The sequence below is a fragment of the Poecilia latipinna genome, unplaced genomic scaffold, assembly GCF_001443285.1.
Source record: "Poecilia latipinna isolate Pla-1442-1.1 unplaced genomic scaffold, P_latipinna-1.0 Scaffold2814, whole genome shotgun sequence".
Lineage (NCBI taxonomy): Eukaryota > Metazoa > Chordata > Actinopteri > Cyprinodontiformes > Poeciliidae > Poecilia > Poecilia latipinna.
The window spans coordinates 60379-71439 of NW_015115430.1; the positions used below are offsets into that span (position 1 = coordinate 60379).

Genomic DNA, 11061 nt, shown 5'->3' on the forward strand with positions numbered 1-11061 from the left:
AAAAATAATAAAAATAATATAAAATATAAAAACACAGGTATTCATTTTGCCTGCACAGTGGCGCAGTTGGTAGAGCTGTTGCCTTGCAGCAAGAAGGTTCTGGGTTCGATGCCCGCCCCCGGTCTTTCTCCATGGAGTTTGCATGTTGTCCCTGTGCATGCGTGGGTTCTCGCCGGGTACTCCAGCTCCCTCCCACAGTCCAAAAACATGTCAGGTTAATTGGCCTCTCCAAATTGCCCCTAGGTGTGAGTGTGTGTATGCATGGTTGTTTGTCTCTGTGTTACCCTGCGACAGACTGGCGACCTGTCCAGGGTGTACCCCGCCTCTCGCCCGGAACGTTAGCTGGAGATGGGCACCAGCAACCCCTCCGACCCCACCAAGGGACAAGGTTGTAAAGAAAATGGATGGATGGATGGATCTCCTGCTGCAGTTCCCAAATGCCACAACTGCTTTCACTGCTCACTGTCTCTTAAGTACATTATTAGTTGCCCTATGACATATCTTGATCTTGTTTTGTGTTATACCTTATTTAGTTGTCTGCCTTCAGGGCATGGTTTTAGACTTCTTACCATTTGCAGAATTTGTGATTATTTTACTCATATATATTTATCTATTTTTATTTTCTATTTCATTTATTCTGTTTAAACAAACAGAATAAATTGTTTCATCGTTATTTTTATAGAAAAATATGTCCCAGCTAAGTTATGTAGTAATTTTATATAGATAATGCATATTTAGAAAAAAAAACCATGAAGTTTCTTAATCAAAATTTTTAAGTTAATTCACTGCCAAAAAAAAAGAAAAAAAAGTCACAGATGGGGATTACATTGTATAAGGCAAATATACTGAAACTATTCCTCAAGAGTTCAGTGTTTAACAATTTTTTTTCTCTACATTTCTAAAAATAAAATTTTCACATCTTCAGCGAGAAAGAGACAACTCTTGGTGACTTTGTTTAATCCAGTTAGAAGTCCTAACACTGCCTTCTTTCTGCCTTTGCCTCCTCCCTCCTCAGGAGCGTCTACTAATGAGCCTGCTGCCCAGAAATGTTGCCATGGAGATGAAGGAGGACTTCCTGAAGCCACCAGAGAGAATTTTTCACAAGATCTACATCCAGCGCCATGACAATGTCAGGTATGGGGATGTCATGACAACTCAGGAGGTATGCATAGAGAGTGTTTCCATTGCAGGTGTGACATTGCGGTTTACCAATCAGAGAGGAAATCAGACCAAGCATTCACATAGATTTACTTAACAACAGTTGTTAAGAAGAGTAGTCATGTCTCTTAAATTTGAAATTTTTGACAGTTCTTCCTGTTTCAGTTTCTGCTTCATCTTCCTGGCTGTCAAACATAATGCCAAAGCTGATTTTTTTGTACATTTCACTGCAATGTAAGAATCATTGAGCTAAGCAACCACCAGCAGGCAGAAACAGTTAGAGACTAACTGGTAAAGATATAAGCAGATGTTTCCCCTGAGGGGGCTGAGTTCAGAACCAGAGCAAAAAAAGTTAGAGAATAACAGACTATGTGTTCAGTTACCAAAAAAAAAAAAACATGAGCTGCAGAGAAAGAAGTTTATGTTTTCCCTCAAAGGGAACAAAACAATTGTCTTTAAAGATTGAAGGACCGTTATTAAACTATGGCGGCTTTTAGAAATATGCTTAAACTTCATCATTTTGAAGCATTAGCACGTAACATTTGAGTCAGAATCTGACATCCTCTCTTCTGAGGCATGAAAGTTATCATAATTCTGGGATTTTAACAATTTACTTGAGCTTTTCTGTATATTGATTAAGTAACATTAAACTGGAACAATATAATAAAAACCCTGAAAAAATCAAAAGGTTCACTTAATTCATGGTACATAATTTATGGTTTCAAAAAGAAACCTGCAAAAAAAATATAGGTTAAATTAGGGCTGTAGTGATACAATAATCTCACTATATGTTACAATACGATACACAATATTCTGCCCACGATACGATATATATTACAATATTCAGCAATCGATACAATTCAATACACTTTTGCGATTTTCTGAAAGATTTTAGAGGGACAGTGTGTTTTTGGTGACATTTTGAGACTGTTATAGAGTTGGATTGAATTAATTTAACTGAAAGCTGTTTAAAAGCACCAACTACACGATACCTGGCTCTGGTTGGACATGGACACAGACTTAAAGTCAACAGCTGGATAAAATGAAACAAAGAAGTGGTGAGAAAACATGTTTCTTTTAATTGAAACAGTACAAACTAGCTTACATGCATTTGTAAAGTAAATAAAGTGCACCAAGTACCTGCTCTGAATAGTTTGATACCTTTTTAACCTCGACACTTAACATCTGAAGGAATCAAATCACTCTAAGCCTGATGACCTAATCACTCTCCTGGTAAAGCAAGCAGTGAGTGAGCAAGGTGACAGTTGGATGTTACGATACTTGCGGATGAATATCGTTTTTTTTCTAGGAAAGAAAATATCGATATATATCGCAATATCGATATTATTACACAGCCCTAGGTTAAATTATGTTTGAATGTATGGGTGTATGGATTGATGGACGGATGGACGGACGGAAGGATGGATCAGATTTTCTTATTTCATTGTTGTCTTTAAGGGTTTTGACAGGAAAATGTCCAAAAAAGCTAAATTTGTGCAAACAGTCGACTTTATTTTAACCGCCTGTCTATCATAATTGAGCAAATGACCAGAGAACGTAAAAGGAGCATTACCTGAGGCATACAATAAATACTGGTCTTTCCCTGCATTTTTAATTAGCTTTTTTTTAGTGCTCCCTCTACTTCACAGTTGACATAGAGTGTGAGAACCTGACCCAACTCTGAGCTGATTTCATTCCAGTGAGGCGGTAAAGAGAAAAGGAGAGGTGCATTAGTGCTGCTTAGTGTAGGAGTCGAGTGTTAGGTAGCACATCAACAGCACTTCTGTCAAGAGGGAGTCCTCAACTCTTGTCTGTCTGCCTGTATCATTTTAGCTCTGAGTGCACATCTCCTCTGCGATCACAACATGGGAGCAAGGAGCCTCGCCACCACACTGGCACGCCGCCAAATACCCCGTTATTTCTTCCAGCAAGCCAGCTCCTGCTCGCCTCTGGGGCTCTGCTGCAAGCACACGCATCAGAACAGGGCTTAGGAAAAAAAAAAAAAAAGTAGGAAAAATATTCTTTATGTAGCTGTGCGGGGGGTTGCACCCACGATCAGGGTCCCTTTGATGTTTCCCTGAGAACATTTAATCACACATGCACTTGGCCAACCCTGCTGCTCTCGTCTCACCATCCACACATCAATATGACCTGTAGCACGGAACCATTCACTGAAATATTATACAACAGAGCTCTTCAGCTGAGCGACGGTCGTGATCCCAGCTTTGCATACATCAGACTCCAGAGCAACTGCACCAAGCAGAAAAAAGAGCTTGGTTGACATAGTCACGATGCAGGAAGGGGGGGGGGGAAGTCTTCTACATGAAAATGGAGCAATAACTGTAATCTCTGAGGAAGAATTAAGAGTTTGGCACCATTTATCTGGATGGATCTGAAATCGTGCTTCACTATGATTCTGTTGTGTTTGGACGAGAAAGTTTATAAAAAAACATCCTATTAACAACCCTAACAATAGTGGGGCTTCAACAATGGATCATAAAAAGCAGGATTTTTATGAATCAATATGATATAATCCAGAGCATACTCTTCTGCAAGGTTTTAACCAAACCCTACTCCTTAGTCTACACATGCGGTGAACAGAGTAGATTATCACATGTGCAACAAAACCAGAACTTGGTTGAAATTATTTATTACAAAACACAGAACTATACCATTGAGCATTGACACTTTTCAGTGCTTTTTGTTTCTAATAGGTTACTTCATAAAAATGTACACATTGATAAAAATGTTAGTCATCTACAATTATGCAGCTGACACTAGTGTCCAAATAGGCACCAGGACCCCAAATTTGCTCCACCACCTGAAATCTGTTCCGCATAAAGAACACAAAGGAAATATGAAATGCGCCCGCTTCAGAGCCGAGCCAGCATGTCGACCTTACGCGGATGATGCGGAGTACTTTCCTGTATTTTTTTCTGGATGAGGTGTCTCAGAACTCGAGAGTCAATTATCATGATTAAGCTAAATCCCACTCAAGCTTTGATGCATGCTCCACTGAGAGCAGTGAGTTTCCACCGAGTCAATAAGATACATAACACCTTGTTTTGCTGCCATCTGGGCTGCCTCTGAGCAAATGAATGAGGGGCTAAGTGGTTTTCAACACCTACTTCATGCACTACTTCAGTTAGCCAGCAGCAGGCAATTCAGCTCTGTAATTGATTTAGCGGCTGGCCTAAAAGACGCCTTCACTTATCAGGGATTGGATTATAGTACTTGCTGTTTGCTTCATTGCTGATCACTGTTAGCCAATTACTCTTGCTTTAAAGTGATCTGTGTGTTTAGCTGCAAGCATGGAAAACACAGCACAGTAGCACAATGCTCTATCCACATTCTCTTTTGACATTTTTTGTATTAAAACAGCAAGTACTTTAGTTAGTCTAGGGAGGAATAAAATGCAGATTAAAATGTCGTCTTGTTCTTTCCTCCAGCATCCTGTTCGCAGACATTGTGGGATTCACCAGCTTAGCTTCTCAGTGCACTGCTCAGGAACTGGTCAAGCTGCTGAATGAACTCTTTGGGAAGTTTGATGAACTGGCAACGGTAAGTTTCCTTGATTATCCCATCTGGCTCCAAATGACAATGAGAACATAAAGAAATTTAAACAAGTGATGGAACAGCTGGAGCTATAAGAGTCCCAGTCAACTTTTTGTCAACCTGATGAAAATGTAAAAATGTTTGATATGAAAATCCTTTCACAAATCAGTTGAACAATTTCCCTTATTATTTTCTATTGTTGAAAAAAAAATAGCTGACAATTCCAGGATATTCAATATCTGAGTATGTCTTATAGGGTGCTGTGGTTAAAAGAATCAAAAGAACCGCTAAACTTCTGTTTAATCTGATGAGTCCAAAAGCATGTGTAATCTTTATTACACATGGATTTTCTGTGATATGATGAGCTCTTATCCCAGAGAGTTTTTTTTTTGTGTGTTTGTATTGTTTTGGAATGATGCAAGGTTAAATGAGCTTAAGTGATCCAGAACAAGTTTCTCTAACATTTTAGTCAAAAAATGGTCGATGTTCTCTGTCCTCTCCTTCACAGAACAACTGTATTTATACAGACTGCAAACAGGAAACTTTTGAAACTTGTGGCTTGAATGGATTTCAATGGGTTGAGACTATAATTAAATATTCGGTAACATTTTATTTGAAGGGGGGTGAATAAGACTGTCATGACACTGTCATAAACATGACATAACACCTGTCATGAACATGAATAAGTCTTCATGAATATTAATGACTGTTGTCATAAAGCATCATTCGGTAAATTATGACACTTTTAATACAAAGTTAACATTATTCAAAATGCCTTTGTTATGACAACTTAACATTAACCAAGAACTCATTACTGTTTACACTTTACCTTTAATAACATAAAGTTACCTCATTTTTAAAGTGCAATCATTAATACTTTTATAACAAATTTATATCAGTAATGATTTCTTGGTTAATGTCAAGTTGTCATAACAAAGACATTTTGAATAATGTCAACTTTGTATTAAAAGTGTCATAATTTACCGAATGACGCTTTATGACAACAGTCATAAATATTCATGAAGGCTTATTCATGTTCATGACAGGTGTTGCGTCAGTCTTATTCACCCCCCTTCAAATAAAGTGTTACCAAATATTCTTTTCTAATTAGTGAAACACTGAGTCTAGAGAAATGCACATTTGTCTTTAGATATTTTATTTTGAAAAATCAGAGATCAGGCTAGAAAGAGGTAGAAGAAGGAAGAAGAAATGAAACTTAACACAAATAATTCTTCTTTTATGTCTTTTCAGTCAGGTACACAGAGCCTTTCACCTTAATCCTGTAGGGAGTTATTAACCCATCTCTGGTTAATTTCTTCCTCTGTCCCTAAATCAAATCCGGTTCAAAGGAGTTTCTGTGAAAGGAGAAGAAAAACATCTCCTCTGAAACCTCCGTTACCAGTTCCATAAGAAAATCACCAGGAACCTTTATTATCAGTTCTAAGACAAGACCACATAAACATCGTTTTTCAGATCTTTGTCTGTAAAGAAATGTTAAAAACTGACATTTTTCCATCATTAAGCTTTGCTTTTGTAATCTGACAAAATGCAAGAAGTTGTTAATGTTAACACTTTTCATAAACCCTTTAAATTTTTTTGAAAACTCAGCAACTTTGAAAACTGTTGTGTTCTACCCAACTTACTTGGGTAGAACCAAGTTTTTGGCAACCCACCAGGACTTTCTGTACTATCTGCTACTCTTTGGTCTGTTTTAGTAGTTTCTTTTCCAATTAGTTAAACAAATGTAATATGATATTGGGACATATCTGAAATGTGCATAGTTCTACCATTGCTTTCTAAAGAGCTTTTCATATTGATTTTGTCTGCTGATGATACGAATGTAGCTTAAAACTGTCCACACATTCCAAATCCAAACAATTCTTTCTATTTTATTTTATTTTATTCAGGTAATTCTGGGGCTGTTGCAAGAGCTGAAGTTTATTTGTACTGTCTGTGCTCAGGGTGCAGATTTTTTGCAGTGTTATTTGTGCACTTTAGCTGACAATAAATATTGAAAACTTTCTTCTATAACTTTTGTTACGAAGTAATGTCACTGAGCCACCCTGCTCAGCCCACAGCCGTGGAGGCAGCTAGTGAATTTGTGTTTCAGTGAGCTGTTCGTCTCCAAGAAAACTGAATGTATTATTGAGTCCTGGAACTCATTTATTATACCAAGCCATATATGTATGTATTGATCCAAATTGTGAAAGTGAGGATGGAGATACTGACTGACACTGAGGAGGAGGAAGAGGAGTTGAAGAAGGTCAAGAAGTGGAGATGAGAAGGCTGATTTTCACAGAGGAGAGATGAGGGCTGAAAAGGACGATTGTTTAAGTGCGAGTGCGTGAACATGTGTGTGTGTGTGAGACGCGGCCCAACCGAGACTACTGTTAACGTGCACAGAAGCACACACTGTGCACCAGTAAGCCAATGCAGTGTTGTTCTCCAGGAAAGGAGATTAGGTGAGAGATAGGTTATCTGCCGGCAGACCGCTATAATCATATTAAAACTGCATGAGCCACACACAGCCACACACGTTCCCATTTCGGTCACCTCAGAGGACATCATCGACTTACATAAATTAAAACCTCACAACATCGCCTTCGTTGTTTCCATCTATCCACATATTTTCTGAAGAAGTCTTGTCTTGGTTGTAGCTGCAGGGAGGAGGGTATCCCTGCTGTGATACGGCAGGAGGCGGATAACTCTCTAGACAGGTTGCCAGTCCTTTACAAGTTACTGCTATCCTAAAGCAAGTGTTCACATTATTCTTTTATAAATTGATGCGAAACACATTTTTCTGTGGGTTTGCTTCTGTCTTCATAAGGAAATGTGTTGCTGTGAGGTCTGTATTAAACCCTATCTTCTGGAACAGTCTAAGAAGATCCCGTGAGTCACTCTTTGACTGGCCAAGATTCTTGTGACTCTGTGAACTATGTGAGCCTACACAGAATACATTTTCATAAAACCGTGATTAAAACTCAAAAAGTGGTGCAAAAGAAAAACAATCATGATTTTGTGACCTGTATTAACTAACATAGTCCAGATTGATCAAATAACCTCAAAAGCTTTAGTTTTGTGCGAGCTGCTTCATTATGTGTGCGCAATGCTCATCTTGTTGCTATAAGCAGTAAAGTCTGTAACTTGCTAAACAGGAGGTCTATTCTGCTACTACTTGTTGAACAGAAGGATATTTTCTCTGTCGTGATGTTCACTTTTTAATAGGAGAACTTCATTAAAAGCCGTGCATCTGAAGTGGCAGTGAAATGAAAAGCCTCCTCCGTTTATAAGGACGATTGAACTTGGTTGAGAAAATGCCTACGCTCGAGGAAGATCACAGCTTTACACTGAGTGATATATAAGAACAAAAACAAGCTTGAAAGCCTTAAGATGCACGACTTTCCACTCTCTCCACTTGGCTCTCTACCAAATGTCATTTCCATTATTTAAAACCACACTTAAATTCTTTCAGGCAAGCATTTCTGTTTGACTCCATTTCCTCTTTATTTGTCTATTTCATTCATTTGCAGTGCCACATGTTGATATAAACAAAAGTTCTGAATGAAAATGAGTAGTTGGGGAAAAAAAAAAAAAATCTTACGTCCGTCCGTCCATCCTCCCTCCCTCTTCTGCTTACTTCAGACTTTCCTCTCTCCAGTCTCTTGGGCCAGCTCCTTTCGGAGGAATCCCAAGGCATTCCCAGGTCAGCTGAGAAGAACAGTACTTCAGTGTATACTTTGTTTTCCTCTAGGTCTCCACCCAGTGGGACATGGTTGAAACACTTCACCAGAGAAGCATCCAGGAGTCATGCTAGCCAGATGTCACCTCAGCTGGCTCCTGTCCATATAATTTACTGGTTGACCCATCACTGCTTGGCATAATTATTTATTTTAATTGTGCTGTGCAGATATAATGCTGTTTTTATATAGGTCCAGACAAATCATAAGAATAAATTCTCACTGAGAACTTTCTCCTAACCTCTCCTGCCTCAAGGCCAGAAGATCTCATCAGATGATTTTACTCGTATTTTATAACAACCATGCACATGCACACGGGCAAAGTCACATGATCTGCAGGATAATCCCCGTTGAGTTAATTCTCCATTGCCGCAATCAGTCAGGGCTTAACGTAGGGAGACTGACTGAAGGGGCAGAGAGAGCAAGATATAAGGTGATATGTGACTCACTAGCACTGAACTAATGCTCTGCAAACTCACATTATGCACATCTTGTGATGAGGATATATTGCATGCATGTGTGCAGCAGCTGCATCCTAATTGAGATTTATACCCTGTCATGTTAGCCAGAGAGAAATTTGCTTTGAAACCAGCTCTGTCACAGCTGCTGAGCTTGACTGTTGTACGCTACACGACACATTTGTTCCCACAGGGTTTAAACGAAACTTAACCACCATGGATACAAACCTAAACAAAACCTTCAACCAGGTGACGGTTGAAGGCAGGCATGCATCACCCTGGCCTCTAAGTCAGCAGGTTTAAACTCTCAATGTTTTTTTTTTTTTTTTTATAAATTTTTTTCCCGGAAACCAAACAATGCTCCTGTTCTCCTGAGACGTATCTTTTTGTCAGTTGACGACTTCTCTCTCGTTTCCTCTCATGCAGATGCACAAATACGCACACACAAACACACTTTTCTGATCCTTGGGCAGGGATAATCATCCACATTCCGAATTCTCATATCCTCCCACACCAAAATCTTTCTGCTCCCGTGAGCAGAAAACCAGAGCACCCCATCTTCTCTCTTCTCATCTCTGCCTCTCACCCTGCAGTCGCCATGAATCCTCCCTATATCTGTGTGCACGTGGGTGTTTGCGTGCACGTATGTGTGTTTGTCACTCACAGGCTGCCTGCAGGGGAAGCTTTGTAGGGTTTGCCATCATTATGTCTGATAACCGAGTGAGACAGGGAACCCTGTGCATGAAACCAAATTGAAGTACAGTGTAGTACAGGGTGTTCGCATGTAAGAATGCGGCTGTTTGTGTTTTCTTGACTGGTAATGTGCTGCTAAGGTGTGAGTTTATTTTTGTACGTGTTCTGACTTCAACAGCTCTGTGCTCAATGTGCTCTGTGACAAATAGAAAGATCTGTCGGGGGAACGTGTGGGCGGGATTCTACTTCAAGAGCATGTCGGAGCAATTAGAGTTGGCCCCAACAACAAACACACAAATTGTTTCACAACCACCGTTTCTGATTTACATGATCAGGGGCGCAGCTGCAGCTTGTAGACTGCGTCAGTCATGTGTCAGGTGGAAGGAGTTGATGTTCGTTGATGTTGAAGATTTAGCTGACAAATGTAGAAGCATTTTAATTTTGTCCAGTGTTTTTTTTTTTTTTTAAGTTGCCTCTTCCTTGTTTTCAACTGAACTCAGAGAAGCAATCTTGAAATGTAAATTTTTTGATGTGAGTCAATGAACTATTGAGTTGTTGGGATGAAACAACATGTATTGATATAAAATTTCTGATCTAGTTCTTGGTTCTTAAAGTTGGAACTGGGACTTATTGAAAAAATTAGGGGTTTTAAAATATTTTTTTCAGAATTCAAAATATATAAAAGAAATGATAATGGCACAGAAAATATTAAAAAACGGTATTTATGAGTGTGAAAAAATATTTTTTCAGCTGATGTGGTTTAGTTGTCATTGTCATTCTGTTTTCATTTGGTAATGATGCTTGAATATTAAGCTACGTCCAACCTTAGTTGGAAGTTGAAAGGTCTGTGACTTAGTATGGCTGTGGCTAAATATTCACCAATCTAAAATATTGAAAATATTGACGCCATTTGGTGTACTGTCAAGTTCTGCAATGTCCTGCTAATTACATCATTATTTGACTTAGATGTGTGCACAACACATGTAAGCACCTTCATCTAAAAGTTGTGAATTCTTATTTGTATAAATGGCAATAATTTTGCAATTGCCAAATGTTTGCTCCGCAGCAATTTTGCTCATTGACATCATGCCAATCATGAAAAACAAGTTCTTCATTGGTTATGAAGCCACTTCAATTTAAAGGATATTGCATGTTTTAAAATTTGGATAAATCGGTCTCTCCAAAGAACTGAACTAAGTGCTTCATGTTTTAAGTCTTCAATTGTACTCTTCTTCATGTCTTTGCAGGAGAATCACTGCAGACGCATAAAAATATTGGGGGACTGTTACTATTGTGTGTCAGGACTTACACAACCCAAGGCAGACCATGCCCATTGCTGTGTGGAGATGGGATTGGATATGATTGATACAATTGCGTAAGTAACGAGTACCCACAGTGAAAACAAATTCATCCCCGACAGGCCTGCGTGGCATCACAGAAGGCCTGTCGGGAAAGGGATT

General features: G+C 39.0%; 1 protein-coding gene across 1 annotated transcript in view; it reads left to right on the forward strand.

The window, feature by feature from the left end:
- Nucleotides 1–11001, forward strand: part of LOC106939257 (adenylate cyclase type 1-like) — a 27137-nt gene extending 16136 nt beyond the window's left edge. The window contains exons 3-5 of the mRNA XM_015021610.1: nucleotides 1016–1134; nucleotides 4608–4719; nucleotides 10849–11001. Coding sequence (XP_014877096.1) covers nucleotides 1016–1134; nucleotides 4608–4719; nucleotides 10849–10980 — 363 coding nt within the window. The 3' untranslated portion in view covers nucleotides 10981–11001. The remainder of the gene's footprint in view (nucleotides 1–1015; nucleotides 1135–4607; nucleotides 4720–10848) is intronic.
- Nucleotides 11002–11061: the final 60 nt, after the last annotated feature.